This window comes from Athene cunicularia, assembly GCF_003259725.1.
Source record: "Athene cunicularia isolate RWA chromosome 5 unlocalized genomic scaffold, athCun1 chr5_part1, whole genome shotgun sequence".
Lineage (NCBI taxonomy): Eukaryota > Metazoa > Chordata > Aves > Strigiformes > Strigidae > Athene > Athene cunicularia.
In genome coordinates, this window is record NW_020799101.1 from 6,101,816 (window position 1) to 6,124,113 (window position 22,298).

Genomic DNA, 22,298 nt, shown 5'->3' on the forward strand with positions numbered 1-22,298 from the left:
TGAATGGAAAATGGCCTAAATTCTGATTCTTCTCAGTTTATTCTTTAAAAGGATTCCTAATTAGCTGTTTTGCAGAGCTAAGTCGCAGTGACCTTCTCCTGGACTAGAATTATCACTTTATGTCTTCTAAACGGGGTATTTGAAAGCCTCCCTGGCTGGAATTTCTGCTGTTCTGTAGCCTCTACTCAGGTGTGCTTGCTTTTTGTTTCAGAGCATAGCTGTGGTATTTGCCTTTGCCTGATCCGTTTGTGGGGAAGGGTGGTTTATCTTTTCCATGGGCTAGCCCACAAATAGCACAGGCACCCTGCAACTGTTGCTTGTGTCTCTCCAGCATGAGAAGTACACCAGCCAACTTCAGATGAATTACAAAGGCACGGCATTGAAGAGGGCGGAGCAGCCCATGGAGCATGGCGTCTACACTGAGTCCCCACAAGCAAAGCTGGAGAAAGGAGAGAGGAAAGCAATTACAGGTACTTGCTCAGGAACCAGTTAATCAAGATTCAGAACAAAGTGCAGCTTGAGCCCTGCGCTGGGTCATGATTCTGACAGTGCAGCTTTGCGGGTTGCATCTAGGAGCAGTTCCAGAAGGGTCATCTTCCTAAACCTCTGCATATTCCAGACTCTTTAGTTTTTGGAGATACAGCTTCTAATAAAAAATCATCTGGCATGATGGCTCACACATGCCTTGTTGCTGTGTGTGTGCTGGAGAACCTGTGAGCTGAGCAGGTTTGGTAAGTTCTTTGGCACCTGTCTGGTCTATTTTTAATTTCCTAATCGTGAGCTGGTGTTTGAACAGGGATGATGACTCAGAGTAGGAAATGTATGGCTGCTGTGGTGTGGTGCTGGCAGGCAAAGAACCAACAAACCATTTCTTTCAAAAAAGCCCTGTATGGTCTTAAATGACTGTATTTCCTAGTGTGCCAAGGTATGGGATTGAAACTGACTGCCAACCTGGGAGACATTTGCTTCAGGTTCACTGTTCTCCAGCTGCAAACCTTTTCTATTTGAAAAATCCCTTCTGTTCTCCATTGCTTTACCCACTGCTGCCTTTGTTTAAAGACCCTTTGTCAAACTTGCTTCCACCCTGTTCCCCATCACGTTGGACCGAGACCTCCCCAGCAGTCTTGTCTCACCCATCTCGCCCAACTTCCCCTCTCCTGGACATACCACCCTGGCAGGTCTCTCCCCAGTTCTGCTCAGATATCAGTTGGTCTTCTTGAGTTGGCCTTCTCAAGCTTTATGACGTGTGGGAGGAACAAACATGGTTTTAAAGCATCCCAGTGATGGACGGTGGTGGTCTTATGACATCAGGATGGCTGAGCAACTGGAAGGCTTTAGGTTTAGCAAAGAGACTGCCTGCTGGGTCTGTTGCAGGAAGAAGCAGGGAGGTGAATGGAGGGAAGAGGATGGGCAGGTGAAAGAGTGAGACAGCATCTTGCATGAGATGACCTAGAGACAGATACAGCAGCTTTCTAGAAAAGTGTACTTCAGGTAAATCCATTAAGGCTTCATGATAACTAATTGGAGTGACTGACCTTAATCTCCCATGTATCTTTATGGAAAATCCCTCTAAGCTGACACAGAGTACTTAAACTGTAATTTTTTGCCCTGGCCTCATTGTTGCTTCCAGCTGTGTGTGGAAGCACATGCTCTCATGTGTCCAACTCCCATTTTTCACAGTGCAAAACCTTTCTTTGTGTTGCTTTAGCTGTGTCTGTATGTTGCCTCCCCCATGGATGTGGCATTTGTGACTTCGCCTCACAGGTGTGCAGTTAAAGGGATGAAGTTGGCGATAATTAACCATGAGAATTAACATGAGAAGTGGTGAACCTCACTGGGGGGGAGAGCTTTCCAGCTACCTTTCAAGGGGCTTGGGGCTCTTGAAAAGCATTGCCAATAACTGGGCCAGTTTGCCAGTAACTGGAACCAGTTTGCGTTTGCTGCTGTCTGATTGCATGAACATTCTAATTTTTATTCTTGTCACCTTCTAAAATACTCACTGGCCGGCTTTAACCTACATAGCGTAAGCGGATGATATTTGGAACACCTTCAGAGTCAGGACGTTGGGTGACTCTTCAGCAAGCTGACCCATTTCTCTAACGTCTGGTTTGCAGACCTGCATTAGTTTGTTGTTAGTGGGCACAGACCATAGATCTAAGGCAAAAAGGGCTGTGAGTACTTAATTGGGGTCTAATGTTGAAATATGTCACATGCAGTGGGACTGATGGACAGATATAAAAACAAATAATCTTGAAGTGCTGCTAACCCCACTGAAAGGTAGAGGAATTCAGGACTTTGTTGGAAGTATTTTACTGGATTGGATTGAAAAAGGGGGGAGTATGAGCATTAAATCAGCCCCTTACTCTCCAAAAAGCATCTCTGTCATGTGAGCAGGATGCTTGTGGGTCCCTTTTTCATCTGCGATGTGACTGATTCACCTTGTTTTCAGCTGCGCACATGCACAGTTTCTCCTTGGTTGCTTGGAGGAGTGGCAGCAATTTAAAATGGTTAGTGGAAAGAAGAATGTAGTATTCTTACGGGGAGTGGGCTTGTGGCAGCAGAAAGGCTTTGGGGAAAGAGCTGTCTCGCTAAGCCTGTAGGTATTTAGGAATTTGCATTGACTAATTAAAGCAAGGTCTGGGGTGACAAAAGCCTTTAGAAGGATAGCTTCCCAGGGCCTGGGTGGAAAAGAGGCAGAGGGAATGCAAGCTTTCAGGAAAGAGGTTTACCAAAACAATGTGAACAATTAGAGCTGCTTAGAAATGGGAGGAGGTGAGGGGCTGAGGATAAAGAAATCCAGAGGAGTGAATGGGAAACAGCCATTTAGTCTTTATGCTTGTTGAACTTGCAGCTTTTGGGTGTATGTTGCCTGTAAGCAGAAAATCATCAGACTTCGAAATGTTTGAGGCAAGGAGCTTGGTAAGCCCTATGGGTTGGATATGGATATGAGTAAGAAAAGTGCCCACAGTTCAGCTAGTGAATACTAAAAATAGCTAGCCATCAGCTCTCATGTTTAAAGCCTTAAGCCATCGGGTGGCCAGGTACAGCCTTGAACTGAGCAGATTTTTAAGACTGTCACAATCCCCATCTGTTGCTACCTGAGTTGAGGTACTGGATGAGATAAGCTACTTTGTCGTCTGTTCTCGCTGATCTTAATTTTTTTTTTTTTTTTTTTAAAGTCCTCACAGGCTTATAGAACTAGATAATGCTGAATCTGGTGACTGTCTTCTAAATAATTGCTGTAGGCCTGCGTTTCCAGGGGTGGAGGTGGCCTGCAGCATCCAGCTGAAATGGTCATCACCACTGCAGGAGCAGGACTTGGGCTTCTCCTGGGATGTGTTAAATAGGCTTGCTTGCCAGGTCAGCATCCGTGTCATTAGGGAGTCCTCTCAACAGAGTGGCCAACTTGAAAGTCTTGCTGGTGTGTGGGGCTGAGGTCAGTAGGCAGCTTGGACAGAGGCAGTGGGAGTTGTGCCCAGTTGTGAAGTGGTTTCCATGGTCTTTGGCTGCTTTTCCCATGAGATCATAGTAATAACTATTTAGACGCACAGCTCTACCCTAGCCTTTAATTTAGGGGAGTGGTGGTGGTGTATCTGCTTTTCCTCTGAGCTAGGGGTGGTGGTACCTGCAGCACGTTAAAGGTTTGACCGTGTAATTGATACAGATATACTTGTGATTATCAGCCTGATTTGAAAGCCTCTGGGATCTGTGTATGTTCACAGCAGGTACAAAAGACCAGATCGTAGGTTTGCCATACACATGTGAAATAAATACTGCAGCAGAGTCAGAGAATTGCTTTATGGTTATTCCTACTAGATCTGAATTCTCTATTTTGCAGAGGAGTTAAAAAGCAGAGATGTAAGGAATTAATTTTAAAATGTTATAGCTAGATCATCTTTTTTTTTTTGCCTCTACTGTAAGAAGCCTACTCAGCATCTTCTGAAGATGAATGTTACTGTTATTAATAATGAATCAAAATTGGTTTGACTTCAAGCTGGATTTCTCATGCTTTTGTTATGACTTGCTATAGACGGCTTCAAAGCTGTGTGTGCTTCTGTCAGCAAAGACGTTTGCTGTTGCTGTCTGTCTCTTGTGATGGTTTGAAGCTCTGTGAGGACCTGGGTGAAGCGCAGCCCTCAGTCCTGTCCTGACCACAGGGGACACCTTCAAGGGAAATCAGGCCCCTCTGGAGTGGAAGCTGTGTGCTTGTCATGAGAGCTCTTTTGCCCACTCGCTGATAGAAAGCAGCATTAACACAGGCTTTCTCCTTTCCCTTTCATCCCTTGGACTGTGCTTTTGGTCCTGTCTTTGTGCTGTTCTGTGTGATTCACTTCTCCATAAATACATCTTTTGTATTGACACATCTCATTCTCTCTTGTTGTGGTGCCTCTCCTTCAGGTGATCAATAGGTCTGTATTAATTTAACAGGCCACATTCTTGTCAGGCTTGTTAAACAAATGGACCTCCCTTGTTCTGTGCTAAAACAGCCTTCATTTTTTATTTTGAATGACTGCCCCAAAGACTGAAATCCAGGAGCAGAACATGTGTATGTCAGTGGTCTTCCCTGTATTACACTGTCACCGGTAGCTCAGTATTTGTCTGGCTGAATGCTTGTGCTGACCTCAATTCAGTTATCTAAAAGGATGGTTTTCAGGCTGTCTGCCTGAACTGATGAGCCAAGAAATATGTCTAAATGAATTGGCACCATCTGGGCACCCTGGCACAGAGTGGAGAGAGGTGGTAATGAGCTGCCATCAATTGGAGGAAGTCTCATGTCATTAAAAAGACTGAGCAGTTAGTTTTCATTGGTGTTCCTCACTTTACCACTAACTTGGGCAAGCCGAGGGGGTCTCTGCTCTTGCAAGAGCTTCCATCTTACACTAAAATATAAAAGACAGGCAGTGGCTTCAGGGTGGTATGCATGTCTCGGGACACAGGCAGATGTGCTGCTCTGGATGCTGCATTGCCCAGGTTGAGGTCACAACCCAAAATGCATCCCAGCTGATGAAGAGCAAAGCCTCCTTGGCACAACTACCTATGTAGCTGCTCCCTGGCCCACTTCTGTCCCAGCCGCGTGTTTTACCTGCCTTCCTATCATGCTTTTTTGTTCTCCCCCCCATTTATACAGTATTGTTGTGTTAGAGATGAAATGAGGCGAGGTGTCAGGTCATTTGTGCTGGCAAATTAGGAGGGACAGAAGCGTCTGACATGAGCAGGGCAGCAAATTCCTGTAGCTTTCTGAAATCAGGGAAATTTTACTCTGGCTCAGGATCTGGCCACTTTTGGCAGTAGCTGAGAATGAGGGTGTCTGTGTCACTTCATAATGTTACTCAAAATGCAAATTAATATGAAGGCTAAGTGGAAACATTAATTGCTCTTAAAATATTGAAACTGTCCCTAAATAGCTAGATACTGACTCCTCAGCTTTCTATTTGTGCTTTTTGTAGTCTTTAAAATGAAGTTCTAGTTTGTTGTGGAGGATGAGAGAGGGAAGGAATGGAAAAAAATCCCCACAGTAGCCAGCAGATGTATTACACCTGCTGTAACAGAGCATTGCTGGTGGGGAAACGTTGAGCTCTGTGTCGTGGGGCAGGAGGGACCTTCTGCTGCCATGCAGTGAGTGCAGTGGAGCAGATCCCACCCTGGTGGCCCCAGGTCTGCACACTCTGGGCAGTCTGATTAGCTTTCTGTAGGTGCTTCTTGATGTGCCCTGAGGTTTTGGCTTTGTGCTAGCTTTTGTCAGAGAAGGAATTTGGGAAATTTCCAAGCACCTATTAGGGTTCTTTAGGGTAGAGGGGGAAATATGAGAAGATAGAGGAGCTGGCTCATTATTCTTCGTAAATCCGTTTTTTTTTTCCTTGCAGTCACAAAATTCCCCATCAACAGAAAAGGTCTGACCAAGGTTGACTTGCTCCCCTAGCTGCCTTTTCCCTGTAGTAGGAAAGCTCCTGTTCACTACACAGGTGGGACACAGACCTTGGGACTGGAACAGCTTCTGGGAAGAAGTCTGTCCTGCAGGATGCATGTGATGTCTCTTAGCTCACTTCTCCCCCTTTGGAAACAAAATTTTCTCGTAACAGTAACTAGAATCTTGTAGACTAGGGGGTCTTTGGGATCCTGCGAGGGGCTGGTATAAGCTGGAGAGATAAGGCTGTAACAAGGCAAGGTAACAGCACCCATGCTTGGGCATGATGCTGCTGTGCAAGAGCCAAGTGTGAGATGGTCTTGCATTAAATCTGTAGGGTAGTACGCTCAGGATTTGTTCCATCAGCAACTTAAAATAAACCACTGATGCTTTCATAATTGGTCATGTTAATATGAGACAAGTATCTAAAGTCTCATGTGTTTCTTCAGGGTTGAGCCTTTCACTGTGCCCATTGACCTTTAGGCATGAGTTACCCCAGACATAGCTGGTTGTTGTTAATGAATTTGTCCATCACCCCTAAGTGTTATACTCCTCCTGGCCCTGACTGCCTTTTGGCCATCAACCCTATGATAATACTGCAATTCAGAGGGTGATAATCAAATGCAGCATGTGCCCAGAAAAGTGCCTGGCATTGGTAGAGCAGATACTACGTGGTTGGGAACAGGGGTTTAGTGAGCAAGTCATGGCATGAAGAGAGAGTGGTAGTTTTTTGCTAGGCAGTGTGACAGAAGGTTTCAGCCTAGCTAGCAGAGACCAAACCTTGCGTTTGGGTGCCTCTGTTCACTGACAAGCTTGTGAATAGTTTGGTGTTGTGGGTTTTTTTTGTCCCCTCTCCTTTGAGTGATTTACCCATCCTCAGTTATGAAACATGCTGCTTGGCAATTCCAATTTATTCATGGTGAGAATGCTTCCTCCTTTGAACTTTCAAAGGCCGCCTACATAATGGGAACACGGTTTATCTTCCACGCACTCTAGGCAGAGAGTAATACTTTCAGCCTCTTTTGATCCTCAGTGTGAAGGGAGGCAGTGTGGTTAATTTTGAAACACGAAGAAGATCTCTTGAAAAGGGCCTGTGGGCTGCATCTGTGAATCAAAAGTATTGCTTGTGGACTGTCAGTGTATGAGCTTATGTATCTCTGGAACTATTCTAGAAAAAACCCCATCTGAAGTAGTGGCTATTGGGTCTGTGTAGCTTTAGAAACAGCAGCATAAAATCAGGCTTATTTTTTTTCTTTTGACTTAATTCGCCTTCCTCTCCTGATTTCCCTTATGCTAACAAATACTTTCTATCAAGTCCCTATTAAAGTAGGGAATGTGAAATTGCAGGGCTCTTTGAGGACTACTGCTTCACGCAGAGCAGCGTGGGGTTTTGAAACCACAAGCTGAGCAGCAGCTGGCGGTAGAAGCCCGTCTATGGCTCTGTAGCTGGAGCCAGTGTTTAAGACAACAGCCAGTGAAGTGTGTGCTGATGGCTGTTATGGGTAGATGCAGAAGCAGCTAACAAAGCTGGAGCTTAACCTCAGCCCCTGACCTATCCTTGTGTTTCTGTCACCTCTAGATGAAAGAACAAAAGCTACTTTATTTGCTTCTCTTAAACTATTATAAAAACATAATAATAACTATACCACAGGTAAATTGAGGTGTATTCTTTTTACTTGTTGCATAAACAGCAGCAGCCCAAGGCACTGCTGAAAACACAATCTTGTTTTGTGGGACAAAACAAGCAGCAGTGGATCAGCTCCTTCAGGTACCAGTTGTTGCAGCAAAGCCCTGATCTTCCAGTGAGTGCTCACTGAGCCGAGAAGGTGATAAAAGCCTGGCTCTTCTAGGGGAAGCTTCTCCACGAGAAAAACCTCTGTCCTGAAATGACTCCATTCGGTTTACTTTAAGCTTTAGAGAACAAGAGTTTACTACTACTTTATGTATGTGTAAGGAGATGGTTTTACCATTTTCCCTAAATCTGTAACGCTTCAAGAATTTCCTGTTGTGGAATGTGTGTCACTCAGAGTGGGAGTGGTGAATAGTTGGAAAATATTCCTGGCCTCAAAACATCCAAAGACACGGTGGGGCAAGAAAGGGCAGAGCTGAAGTCTTCCTAATTAAGATCAGGGAAAAAAGTCTGATTTTCACCTGAATTGCAGGTGAGTTGCAGACAGTTTTGTGGTTAGTGTTTTGTACTCTGTCCTACCAAAAAAATCTTCCACTTCCTGTGAATAATGAGGCTAGGAGGAGAGAAAAGCCAGTATTTAGGAAACACAGCTATTACAGACAGTAAAGGGAGGTGGAGTCAGCATGGTGCAGCAGAATGTAAAGAAAAGGGGGGAAAAAAGGAAAAGCCTGAACATACTCATTGTTACGTATAATTTGCTGCTGTTATAACTGCAATGTAACAGGTACATGATCTCATCTGACCTTGCTTTTTTTCCCTTTTTGTCATGTGGTTGACTTCTGTGAACCTGGTAAATTGGTATTTTCTGTGTTAAAGTATTTTCTTATCCTGTTTCTAGAAACCAATACCTACCGCACCCCTCTTTATGGGCAGCCCTCCTGGTGGGGGGAAGATGATGCAAATAACAAGGAAGACAGAAGGCAAGAGGAACATTACTCAGGTAATGGAGGTGATTTGGGGTGGGGGAAGATGGAGGGACAAAATTTCTGTGCACTTTTGATCTTTACTGTGTGAAGCCATCCTGCTTCGAGGCTTTAATTACCACTTTTTTGTGCTTATTTGCACATTCCTATGTGTAGATTGCTGCTGATGAAACCAGAATAAGGGAAAATTAAAATGTTTCCCCTAAAATATTTGAATGTTAGAAACAGCACTTGTGGAATAATTTGGTATGGATGAGAAAGGCCTTGCTAAGCTTGTTTGAGACCTAGTTACTCAGCAGTGCTGTATGTGTGATTGTATGCAGCCCACCTGAATAAACCGTCCACTGTGTCTCCCAGGAATTTCCTATCCGAGAGGCACTTCTAAGAGCTGATGCATTGACTGGTTTTGATTAATATGGAAGCAATCTGTTTCTCACCTCATCATCCTTGGAAGCCATTTAGTCTTGCCATTCTTTTTGTGAATCTGTATGCATGGAAGATACATCTTTTTTCACTTGTGCAGCAAACCTGATGTTTCTATCAAGCAAATGTTTTACTGCCCAAATAAGTGTTTTATTTCAGTGCACATGCAGGGTATCTGTTCTCTAGCAGAGAGGGTTGTGCTTAGCAACCCTCCCAAGAGGTTGAAATAAGGAAGTGACCCTCTAGACAAGAAGTTTGGGTACTACTGGAAAAATGTGGTTTTATCCTTGGTGACATTACAGAATTAGGTGCTCACCCAGCACAACTGTGCCTGTGATTAGCTTTGCACACTCAAGCTTTTCCTTTGAACTGTGGAAAGTTGCATAGGTGTGCATGTAAGTGAATTGAGCAAAGTGAAACAGGATCTTCCTTCCGCATCAGCCCAGGCATATAGAAACCTTAAAATGCCACCAACCGCATAGGTTCTGTCAAAACTTAAAACTCTGTGTGTGTGCGTGTGTGTGCGCGCTCAGTGCTCTCTTTGGGGAGTGGTGGAAGGAAGGACAAAGTGAATATAACAAATGTTGGTCAGACTATAGCAGTGCAGTAAGCATTAGTTTCAATGATGAGGCCAGAGTACAAAGCTGTCTAAAACAGAACTTGTATTTTTTTTTCTTTAATCCATGTCAGCGAATGTTTGTGAATTTAAAGTTTTCTTGCCTTTTTTTTTCCCTTTTATAGAAAGATCGAAAGAGATAACCCAACATGAAGAGGAATTGAATGGTAATATTTCTGCTTATCGAGATGCCCAAGAACAGTCTGTGTTTGCCTTCCGGAGAGAGCCAAGTTACTTTGAGATTCCAACTAAAGAATTCCAGCAGCCATCAAAATCTTCAGAAACACAGGTCCATGAGATCCCAACAAAGGATGTTGATGCTGTAGTAGCCCCCGTTGTACAGAGCCATGCCTCTTTCACCATTGAATTTGATGATGGTACCCCTGGTAAAATAAAGATAAAAGACCACGTAACTAAATTTTCGCTCAGACAGAGAAGACCATATAGTAAGGAACCAGCTCATACAGAAGTGATGTCAGCAGAGAGCAAAGTGGCTGACTGGCTTGTCCAGAATGACCCAAGCTTGATGAGACGGCAGTCTCCAGGAGATGATGCCTACAGTACAAAGAGTGACCTGCCAGTTCATGTGAGGACTCTTAAAGGTGAGTGAATGTCTTGTCATGTGGACATAGTTCTCTACTGGCTGTGCAAATGCAGCATAATAAAGGAGGAAAACCCTTCTCCTGTCAAGGAGAACTGGACTTAATTATCACTCCTCCAAAATTGCAAGATGAAGAATATTTCTTTAATGACTGTTAATCGTTTTGAATCTGGCTAGCAGGCTCTTCACCTGGCCCTGAGGTCATGTGTGATGCTGGTCTGGGGACACTCTAGTCTGGTTCCTCTACATCTGTAAGGCTAGCTCAGCAGTAACAGTGATTGAAAAAGAATTTTGATTCTTAAAAGTCTAAATTTCCATGTGGTCAGGCAGGCTGGTAAACAGGTATTTCAGTGGACTTTCTTCTCTTGGCTTCTCCTAGCTGAAGGAATGACTTTTTGAAGGAATGAAGGAAGGAGCTTGTAGTCCAGAGGAGGCTAAGTGTAAGCATCCTGATGGCTGTCATGACCAGAGCCACTTGATTGGGATGACCAAAGGTCCTGACACGGAGACTGATGATAGAGTTGAGATATACATGATCCCTAATGGTGAGAAGAGGGTAGAAGGCTTCTTCTCTTAAACTAAGGCTTCTATGAAATCCTGCTCTGTTCAGAACCGTCAGGTTTCGTGGGCCTGTGTCCTGTTATGTCACTGGGAAGAGTTCTTTGGGGTTTTTCAAAGGTCTGAAGTATAGTTTGGAGCTCAGTTCTTGGTGCAGCTGGTGGGTCTCACGTGATTCTCATGCGACTTTAAATATATTTTGCAAGATATAGGCTTAACTTGGATGTCTCTTTTGGGCTATGCACTGAACAGCTAGGAGGAGACCACTGATTGCTGCATTCTCACTGCCTTGCAGGCCTCTGGAAAAGCTATTGTTCTGAACTGCAACTTTGTCTGATGAAGTCATACTGAAGGTTACTAGACCTGCGTGTGCTTGAGATCGTTCCTAAATGAGAGCAATGCCTTGTTTTCCCTTAAAGGAGTATTTGCTTGGTCCTTGTTAAAAAAACCCTCCTTGTAATATGAAGAGTTTTACCTGTTACACCTCCAACTTGCTGTTTTGTATACAGCTTTCTGAGAAGCTCCTATGGTCAAAAAGGTCTCACAAATCCAGCCCTGGGCTTTGGCATGGCATGGAAATTGAACTGTTTTGCTGTCATTGTTTCTAGTTCTTCCCAATAAGGGACAGTGTTGAGGTGCTCTGCCTGGTTATTTAGGGTTTAGTTTCAGTCTGCTGTGACTGTGTGATAGAGGGTTTTGGGGATGAAGTGTTTTTGTTGTTGTGATGCTGGATTTTGTTGACTTTGCTGGAGAACATTGTCAGGGATAGAAATGTGCTGCAGTAGTTTTGCTCTTTTGTCTTGGAGAAAACTAGAGAGTTTGGCAGCTGCTGCTCATCATAGGATTTTCCTGAGTGATGCACAGGAATGCTAGACTGACTGCACTTGCCTCTTTACAGTCCATAAGGCATGGAAAGAAGCTGAGGTGATTTAATGCATAATTTGCATATTAAGAAATCAACTCTTTGGACATTTGATTAAAACATACAGTGTTGGTGGCCTGAGGAGTTTATCCACCTCTGCCTCAGTGGAGGACAGGGCGTCATTTATCTGCGATAGCTGTGTAACGTGTTCTTCTGGCAGGGCTAATTCTCAAGATGTCTTGAAGGCTACCACTGGCTGCCTACCAGGTTTGGGTCTCCAGGATCATAGACGCCCACCGTTGAGGTTCATTAGTAACATTTGTTCACTCTCGGGAGCAATGTGGTAAATGCAAAACCTGTTATCAAAGACTAGAGAGTTCAGGTTTTAGCATCTTGAGGGGATGTTTGTGGTGTTCTGCTGGGGCATCCATGGGCACAGTGGGTGTTATTCCTTGTGTCCTCACCATTTTGCGTTCATCAGAGTTTGCAGCCAAGACCCTTTAATTTAAGAACTTTCCCTTCCAAGCATGAAGCTTATCAGCCCTCAGGGCACAATGCAAAGTTTGCTGGCTTCCTTCATGAGGGTGTTAGGAAGCTCTTCAGAGGACTGACTCCTGGGTTGAATGGATCTTGTATTAAATTCTAATCTTTCACAGCTAACTCGAGGTAATAATTGGTCTTCACCCATGTGTCTGGAGAACTTGCAAAGTAGGTTTGAGCAGTTTTCCTTTCAAACACGTGGTATTTTAGCCAGTGTATCTTGCTGCATATTACAGTCTAGAGCGCAGAGACCTCTTTCCCCATTCTCCCGATGACAGGTTCCTGGTCGTTGACTGAATCGTGTTGTGTGCCTTCACACCCGTTTCCTTCTCCAAAAAAAGGTTTGTTTTTTGTTTTACTTTTAACTTTTTGTTTACTTTAACTTACTTTCTGAGAGTCTTGAACTAAGGTGCTGAGGGGCAGGCATCATTGATACACAGAGAAGGTTTTCAAGATGATCATTGCTAACATAATTGAAAATAATCATAAGCTTACTTTAAGTTTAGCAGTCTCTTAAGTAATGTTTTAACCTTTGCTTGGCTGGTGATAGAACGGTATAATTCATGGGGGTGTCATTCTTAAATCTTCAGGAGAAGTGGAGAATCCTGCAAATTCACTTTTATTTTAGTCTCTGGTTTATTTCCCCCATGTAGAGCAGAGTAATGTGGGTGCACAGAGGTGCATGCACTCGTAACACACTGATCTGGTTGGTCTGCACTGGGGATTTGGTTTCATGGGATGCAGTGTGTGGGGTTTATTTACTGATCCTGCAAAGATATTTCCGCTCTGTAACAGAGAGAACCTAATGAGGTGATCTTGGATTACAGTAAATTGGCAGAACAGCAAAATAATGCCATTGGTTTTATTTAAATGGAGAAAAAAGAAACAAAGCATTAGGTATCTAAAACAATCAGTGCTATAAAATCAGAAACCCTTGAGGTTGAAAGTATTTCTTGAATTGTTTTTTAATAACTTGATAGCCAAACAGTTGTGAAAAGTGGGGTCAGGAGACAGCTGCCTCTCTCTTGTTTCCTCCAATGGGATGCAATCCCTGTACTTCAGTAGATGTCTTTGGAGTTGTTTAATCCTATAGGATTTTTTTTTTTTTTATTTTAACTGAAATGATAAATTTCAAGTGGAAGGTAATGAATGACAGGGCCACAGCGACTGAGAATATGAAAGTCAAATCTACATACCTTGTTTCCAGGCAATAGGCACGAGGACGGGACTCAGAGTGACTCTGAAGACCCCGTGGCGCCCAAGGCAGAGAAGGAGACGACAACCGGCAGCGAGCGTGCAACGGAGCAAACCAGGCTGCAGCGCCAGATGAGGCGTGACCCCCATGAGATGCTGCACAACAAGCAGGCCTTTGTCATCGAGTTCTTTGAGGACACACCGCGGAAGAAGCGGTCTCAGTCTTTCACGCACAGTGCTCACTCCTCCCAGAGCGACACCGATCCAGGGCTGAAGACCAAGGTTGAGAAGCGCAAGAACACGTTGCCGTCCGACAAGTTGGGAAATTCGGCACCACCATCCCACCTTGGGGCCCAGGCAGGCAAACCCAGTAACAGCTCCTCTGGGACCCAAAGAACTAGCTCCTTCAAGAGGGAGAAGACGGAGGATCGGATTAGTTCTTCGTCCTCCTCTGCTTCTAGAACGTCGGCCAAAACTTATGGGAGTGTTGGAAGGAAGTCTAAAATGGCTCAAGATTTTATGGCTGAGTACTTGCGGGAAACTGCTCAGTCTGGGAAGCCAAGTGCTGAGAAACCGGCACCTCTGCCCATGCCAGTAGCTCCACGCATGGGTGTATCGTCAGAACCAGAGTCTGCCTCTGCTCCACCTCCGGAGGTAAAGTCAGCCCAGGGCAGGAGGAATGATGAGGAAGACAGCGTAAGCGAGACGGGCACATACACCATTGAGACAGAGTCGCAGGATAAAGAGGTGGAGGAAGCGCGAAAAATGATAGATCAGGTAAATGCAGCTTTTCTGTGCTTGGCCACTGAGCTGAGGGCTGAAGGCTTGGGCTTCTGCACCTTGTGCTGGAGGGTCTGATTTCATTAGCTGTTGCTGTGCAGGACTGCTCCCTTTGGAATTGGGTGCAGCAAGGGATTATGGTTAGGGGTGGATAATCATCATGGGTGACTTGTGCTAAGGATAGGCCCCAATAGTTGGTGAGCCTGGTCTTTAAAAAAAACTTGAACAAAACAACAGAATTACAAACAAACAAAAAAACCACAGAGTGTAAGAAAGCAAGGTAAGCCTGCAGCAAAGAGTGCATTGCTTCCAAAATGGGATTTGGGTGCAAAAGTGCAAGAGTGGGCTTGCTACCTCTTTAGGGGAAAGGCAACAGCAGAATAAAGATCAGGCTGATCCTGCTGAGAGCTGTGGCTGGAAGCAGCGCTGCTCTCTGGAACTGCTCTCAAGCCTCTGCCTTGCTGTTGCATCCCCTCTTGCCCACTGTTACGAAGACAGGAGCTGCAGCCCATCACTGATGCAGCATCCCGTGGTAGGCCAAAGGAGATGCAGGCCAAGGGCTGGTGCTCTTGGTCCTTCACAAGCCTTAATGCTAGGTGGTTCTGTATACGGCTATGCTTGGTTATAAAGGGAGTACTTCCTGGCAGGGCAAGTGGCAGCTGGTTGAGATAGCAAAGGGTGTGGTCTAGGGCAAAACCAATCCTAGGTGGATCTATACTTGTTTGAATTTTGCAAAGTGAATGATAGCCTAAAAACAGAGCTCCAGAAATGAAGGAGAGGCTTAAAAAACCCCACTCAACTAAGCAACCAGAGGGCAAACCAAAGTTTGCCTGATTTTCAGGTTTAACTTTCATCTGTGGTCTATTATGAAAACAAAACTGACAAGCTGCTATGAAGATTTAGTGAAGTGTAGGCAGGAGGATAGTGAGATTTAAAGGAAACCTTAGTTGAACTTGGCTGTAGAGCTTTGTATACAGCGTTCTGTGAGCATAGATCTAGCTTCCCTCTTTATTACATTTATTCTTTGTGTTGTTTGAAATGTGATTGGAAGCTTTCAGGGCAGAAAGTTTAAGCCACAGCAAGGCCTTAGTCCTTACATTAGATGGTTAATTGTTCTGGTGGGGAAATACGAGGAAAAATGCCACAAATGCAATTATTTCTGGGGAGTGGTCTTGGCAGCCACTTGACTTGTGCAGGCAAGCTGGCCAAGTTCTGCTCCTGACTCTGTCATAAACTTGGTGCCATGCAGATCTGACACTTAAGAAACAGATAATAACTGGACCTCAGTGTTTCTGTCCAGGAAGAAAGATAATATTAATTCTGGACTTGCTGAGGTTTTGAGGTGACTGTGCTTTTTATTGCCCCACTATTGCACACACACACATTTTTTTAATACGAGTGGAGAACTTTATGGCTCTCTCTGCCCAGACTAGACACCCTTCATGGTGGCATCTTCCTCTGAATTACTTGTAATCAGGGAAGAGAAACAAGCTCTTCTGAGGTATGGATCTTGGTCACCCCCTTGGAAGGCCTGTTTATCTCCAGAGGAAATCTGACCAATTAGCTCAAACACCCATCTCAGGCGCATCCTTTCCCAGGTCCTCATGTGGCAGTGCAAGCTGCTTTGTTCAGCCCACTCTCTGCTACAGTCTACGAAAGACTCTGGAGATAGAGCTTTCCTGTTTTTTTTGTGTGTGGTTTTTTTTTTTTTTCTAATTCCGTCATGAATGAGCTGTTAAATAGCTTTCCTGACACTCATCCTAAATTTCTCAGGGCTGAAAAGGGACTCCTTTTCAGTGAAAGTCACTACTGTTAGAGGCAAAACACTGAAATAATGAGGGAAAGAGGAAAGGTGGGTGTGAGTGGGATTCTATGAATAAGTGTATTTAAAGCTGCTACCTTGAAGTACATGGATTTACATAGTTTGTATGGAAACGTTCGTAAGTGTTTCTGGACCTTTGAGATGATAGTTTGTGTGTGACTAATGCTTTGAGGATTTGGATTTGGGGCTGATGTTTTTCTATTTTCTTGGTTTTTAATCTTTCCCATCCAAACACTTTTTCAGGTTTTTGGTGTTCTTGAGTCGCCTGAATTTTCCAGAATCTCTTCAGCCTTTAGACCAATAATTAAAGGTGAAAAAGATGACTCTGGTTCTCATCAGCATCTAATCAGTGAAAATGGCACTAGCCAGAAGTCACCCTTGCTCCAGGCATTTGCCTCAAAAGCTGTGAGTGGGTCTCAGGCTGATGTGCAGGTATGGGCAGTCCAGGTGGATTTGCCGGGATGGTGGAGGAATAGATGGGTTTTCTGTCTTGATAGAAATGTGATGCATGGTTTGATTTCCATTTTGAGGAGACTGAGTGATGTGTGTATGAGAGAAGAGGTTTTGTGTCTAGGATTTGGTTTACAAACCCTCTTTCTGACACCACCTTCCCTGCCTTCTTGTAGATGTCTGCAGCTTCTCAAGGGAGTCAGAAGTGGGTGTCTAGGTGGGCAAGCCTTGCGGACAGTTACTCTGACTCTGGATCTGTCTCTGGGCAGGGTGATGGAGGTGCAGGTAAGTCTCATCCTGATGTTACTGTTTGAAGGTGACTTGGACCTAAGACAGGATGTGAAAAGCAGAAATTAAGGGCTTCTGTGCATCTGGCTGTGGTTTATTTTCTGTTTTGGCTAATGTATTTGGGGATGGGAAGGACAGAGTGAATCATTCCCAGCGTAGTAAAGATGGAGAGAGACTCTGGTTTGCATTTCAGTCATCCAAGAAGTTCTTAAATGTTTGACATGACTGAAGGGCACCTGGGAAGGAGAAAGATCGTAAGGGCCTTTGGTGTTAACTAGCCCCGAGTAGTGATTCTTTAGACTGCCTTATGATGCCAGATGAAAGCCCTTTGCAAGTTGTCTTGGACTTAATTGCTGACTTGTGCTTTTTTGGTGTGCTTCTCCTGTGGCTGACCATACTGAGAATTCTAGGCTGTTCTGGATTTTGCTGTCACGTGGCAGGTTTGAAGTGTAGAGATCAGCGTAGAAAACTGGGTGAGGATGGGAGAAGGGGAGCAGGAGGAAGGAGATCAGGGTCCTGCTGTAACTGGGAAGACAGCTTACAGACCCCGTGGTCCTGTTGGTATGTGAGAAAGGGAGAAGTGTGCTTTTGTTGGCTTTTGTAAACATTTTCAACTTTTTTGGTTGGAAATATTTGACATTACCTTCTTGCCATCAACAGCTGTAGATACATCCAGTAAAGATTAGAAGCAGCTTTTGTTTCAGAAGTCATTGCTGCTGTTTTCACAGTGTGTGAGAACCTGACTCCCAGATTGTTTGAAATATTACCATAGTCAAATAACCAGTTATCCTGGTATTTAAAGGTGGTATCAGATACAAAGTCCTGGCCACCGGCATGGGAGAAATGAGTGCTCTTTCTGTGAAGTGTTTTAATACTGAGAAGCCCACTCATGCTGGAGTGGTGAGCTCTAATTCAGAGCCCCTTAATTGTTACACAGTCTTTCTCCTGAGACTTCGCTGTGGGATATGATTGTATGAGAACTTGTATTGTGAAAAACACCTTCTATTTAGTCAAATGGACTATGCTGTGTGGAATGGCACTTAAAACACTGCATCACTGCAGTGGTTTGTGTGATGACTCTCCATCTCATTCCTGTGGCCTGATTTATGGTAGATACATGCCAGCACTGCCATTAGCCTCTAAAGTATGTGCTTGTACTGAGAGGTATATTATGGGAGAATGAGTGTGAAATCCTACCTTGAGAGAGGAAAAGTGTTGAGCACTGTGATCCAGCAAAGGAATTAAGTATAGTGTCCGTATTGATAAACCTGATGAGTGAGCACCAGCCAGGCCCTGTTGATGTTCATATTACATAAAAGCTTAGTTCTAAGCATGTGTCTTGTGAGTGCTTCTGTGGAATTGCACTATGCAGGATCAAGCTCTTCCTAAATAAATAAGTCATATAGTTGTATAACATCTGATTCTTGTCCGCTTAACTCTCTTCAGAAAGTGGTGTAGCCCCAAAACCAGGGGAACCAGAAAACGCTGTGCCCTTGAGAACAAGGCGCCTTCTTCCCCAACTCCCACCAAGCGATAAATCAGACAGCCCCACACCCACAGTTCTGGTTTGCCAGGAGTCCTATTCTGAGGTTACCAAGAGAACCATCGTGAAGGACCACTGCATGGAAGCCTATGGTGATCCCAGCAGCCACCTCTTCATCCAAGAAGACTTGGATCCAGATAGCCTCAGTGATGCCAGCAGATCTGATGATGGCTTCAGCACGGAAAAAGGAAAGAAATATAAAGAGAACAATAAAATGCTAGAGCAGATGGAGGAAGACACAAGATCAGAGAGCCAGCAGCCAGGAGCCTCCCGGGTCTCAAATGTGAGAGCTGTAAGTGAGCCAGTTTCTACTTCGTTTTACATTGGTGATGACAGCAACGACGTGGGGATTCCTTCTAAGCTCTCTCTGAGCATGTCTCATGCTCGAGCAGACAAAGACAGTAAGGATCAGGAGTTTTCCTTCAAGTCTGCTGGCACAGCAGTTCCTGGAAAGCCACCAGTCAAAGATGTTTGCGCTTACATAAATGCAGCTGGAAAAGTGGTTATTTCCCTTCATCAGAGTCTTCCTCAAGATCAAGAAAACATGGCAGGAAAGGAAACATCATCTTTTGTTAGACAGGAAAGTTTTACCAAAGATAAATCAAGCAGTGGTGTTCCTCAGAATAAACTCCCACATATTTCAAGTCACCCTCTGCTTAAAGATTTAGAGACTGTTCGGTCGACTCGTATGGACTTTGGTCAGGAGACACATCTTCTCCTTAAGGACACTGAAACTGCTTTGGCAGCACTGGAAGCCAAATTACTTGGACAAAGCCAACAGTTGGAGCCCTCGGAAACTGCTGGTCAGCTGGAGGACTCCTTGTCGGGGGACTCAGATGTGGACACTGCCAGCACGGTCAGCTTGGTGAGCGGCAAAAACGTCCCAACGAGCGCCCCGAAACGCAAAGCGGTCGCGAGCTTGCAGAAGGAGAAATCTTCCTCCACACCATCCATCCAGGACCAGTGTGGGCAGCCCAGTGCTCGGGACAGGCTGACAGAGAAGCGGAAAACACAAGCACCAGAAGCATCAAACCGTGTGGAGGCTGCCAAACGCTTCCAGATGAAGCGGAGTGCTGGGACTCGAGGGTCACTTGACTTCACAGATGATGAGAGAAGCTCGAGCTTGCCCTACTTGCCAGTTCCCGACACAGTTGTGTCTGACCACGAGCACTCCGTAACCCGTCCTGTTCCCAGAAGGAAACCTTTTACTCAGGCCACCAAGGAGGACCACAGCAAAACAACCTCGAATGTGCAGAAAATCCAGCAAGTTCTCACCCGCTCCAACAGTTTATCCACCCCGCGGCCCACAAGGGCCTCAAAGCTACGTCGTGCCCGGCTGGGAGATGCTTCAGACAATGAATGTGTTGATACTGAGAAAACACCAACCAACCCTGAAACCTCTGCTCCGGGCCCCAGGCAGTCCACAGAGACAAAGAAGCTCTCGCGGCTAGACATCCTTGCCATGCCGAGGAAACGGGCAGGTTCATTTACAGTGCCCAGTGACTCCGAGACAGCGCAGTCGAGGACGGGGTTTTCGGGCCGGAGTGTGGAGTCCTGTCGGAAGACGGGTGTTTCGGATGTTAGAGCTGCAGCGAGGAAAATGGCCGCCGCCGCCTCTGCCAAGCAGCCTTTTAGCAGGACCCGTTCAAGCAGTGTCAAGTATTCCTCCTCGTCCAGTAAGTGCTCGTGCTTTATGTTTCTCCCCTGTTCCCCTCTTTCTGATTTATAGGCTGCGCGTGGTTGCCAAGGAGTGGTAGCTCAGTAATACGAGTGCTGCATTGGTGAGTACAAGTCTGCATTAACAAGTGGTACAGAGGTTGGGATTTCCTGTGGTTTTGGAGACAGCAAAGCATATCTCATACCCAGTGAGATATTATAGTGGTATTGTCTGTGAGGATATTGCAAAAGCTATTTTTCTTTCTTTTTTTTTTCCCCCACTAACTTTGTTTTTTGAACAACCAGCTGTTATTTGACAGGAGAATGTTAGCCATTTTTCTGTTAAAAAGGTAGATTTTAATGCCTTTTCAGTGCTACAAGGAATTATGTTCTGTTTTCCTTTGACTTCTGATTCAAAGTTTGCTCCTAGATGTTGATGACAACTGATGTCCAAGGAGGCAGTTTTGAAAGCATCTGAAACAGGAGAACAAGAAATTCATGTGCCTGTGTTGTGAAGGCTGTTCCCTTGTTCTTCCTGTAAAAACAAATGTGGAGCTGGACACTACATGTTGATTGCCCCAAGAGATCACTGCTACTGTGTGTTTTTGTTCACTTCTGCCATAGATAAGGCAGATGCACAGTCGTGTTTCCCAGGAGGCAGATGTTTGAGGGCTGTCTTGCCCTGTAGCTGTGCACTCAACAGACCCTTGCAGTATCAACATTTGTCATATTGTAATCAGCCTTTAATTAAGAGGTGGGGACAACGCAGATGACAACTCGGAGATGATAATTGGTAATCAGAGATTGTCCCTGACACCTTTGGTCTAAATCTTGGTCTATGCCTGTAGTCCTTGATTTACCATGGGTGTGGCAAAACGATTTGTTTTTTCAGGTTTTGGGGAATGACAGGGCCAAAGGGGCAGGAAGAACCTTTTTGCCAGGGTTTCTCAGGCCTGTTGGGGATGCTATTTTCAGCAGATCTGTGTTTTTGTAAGGGGTCGTAGAGTTCTGGATGTGTCCTTTTTGTATATTTTCATACAGTCGAATCAATTATCCTTTCACCGTATTCATTTTATTTGCATGCTAAAAATGTTATTTGCTGCTTGCTTTGATTTGAATTGTTTTAGTGCATCCAGCTTCCCTTTTATTTTAATGATTTTATTTCTTACACGTTTGTATATGCGTGTAAATCAGAATGTGAATAAGCTAAAAGAGTATGTAGAGTCTCTTCCCTTGCCTTTTCTGAGGTGATGCTGTTATTGACTTCTTGTTAAACAGTAACAAATTTAAAGCAAAATAATGTGGTCAGAGTTTTCCAAACAGCAGGCACTCTGCACTTCGTCTGCATTTGGACCACAGACTTCAAATCATTTGGAGAAAAATGATAAGTGTTGGCCAGTTCTTGGTTTAAATGAATTGGTTTTTGATTTCCAGAGCTCTGTAGAAGCTTGCTAACAGTTTTCCTTGTGCATAGTTGCAGCAGATGATGCTAATCCTTTCTCTAAATTAGTTGCTCTTAAAATACTAACCTCCTAATTCCTTGATAGGATTGTGGACCTTGCATAAGCTCTAAGAATACTAGTGTACTTCATGCTTCATTGTGCAGTGTCAAGTGTGTGATGCATGTTCCTATACTAATGCTATTATAGATAGAGCGAATCAACACCTAGCACCCTGCTCCTGGAACGAAAGTGAGATGTTAGTAAGATGAACTATTGCACTGTGCCATCAAGACATTTTTTAGCATGATACAATAATCCTTGAAAGCATTGAGTGTCAAACCTTGGGAGTAAGGAGGCAGATCTGGCTGATTTATTCAAGGATGTCTTAAAGTGTTTAGCTAACCACAATAGTTTCCAACTCTCCCAGTGCAAGAAAGTTAATCTTGCTAATGGAGGAACAGAATGACAAGAAATGCCAGTGAATTGTCAGGCCATCTAAAGTAGCTTTATGTGAAATGCACACGTAACATCAGAATAATCCACGTTACCAATTGTAAAAAGCTAAGGGCCTGTCTCCCCTGCTCCTCTGTACATGATTTGTTTACTCTGTAATTTGAATGGTACTGAGGGTGTTGATTCTTATTTCTCTTGGTGTACAGGGATGGAGAATCAGGCTCTTCATTTTAAAATTCCTATTTAATTTAAAATTGCTATGACAGGGTGGCCTCTTGATTCTAAAACTCCCAAAACTCTACTGATGGAATATGAGCAAATTCTTTTTTTTTTTTTTCTGTGCATATATATATTTTAATCCTAAACCAAAACATTTATTTAGCTATAGCTGAGATAGCAATGTCTAGGAATACTTTTTTCACTGTACATTAGTTATCCCTAGTTTCTACCTGCATCTTATATGCCAGATTTGTTATTTTTGTTTATATGATCTATGATGCTGGTTTAATTCACTTTCAGTGTTTCAGTGTTGAGATAATCTTGGTAACACAG

At 44.3% G+C, this 22,298-nt stretch overlaps 1 protein-coding gene across 9 annotated transcripts in view; it reads left to right on the forward strand.

The window, feature by feature from the left end:
- CEP170B (centrosomal protein 170B) overlaps window positions 1–22,298 on the forward strand; it is a 59,011-nt gene that overhangs the window by 20,551 nt on the left and 16,162 nt on the right. For 4 of the 9 annotated variants that reach the window (XM_026848979.1, XM_026848982.1, XM_026848977.1 and 1 more), the window contains exons 6-13: window positions 332–470; window positions 8,434–8,535; window positions 9,683–10,159; window positions 12,397–12,459; window positions 13,326–14,089; window positions 16,158–16,346; window positions 16,541–16,649; window positions 18,099–19,871. In XM_026848979.1, coding sequence (XP_026704780.1) covers window positions 332–470; window positions 8,434–8,535; window positions 9,683–10,159; window positions 12,397–12,459; window positions 13,326–14,089; window positions 16,158–16,346; window positions 16,541–16,649; window positions 18,099–19,871 — 3,616 coding nt within the window. The remainder of the gene's footprint in view (window positions 1–331; window positions 471–8,433; window positions 8,536–9,682; window positions 10,160–12,396; window positions 12,460–13,325; window positions 14,090–16,157; window positions 16,347–16,540; window positions 16,650–18,098; window positions 19,872–22,298) is intronic. The other 5 variants (XM_026848983.1, XM_026848986.1, XM_026848980.1 and 2 more) reach the window with 2 other exon arrangements.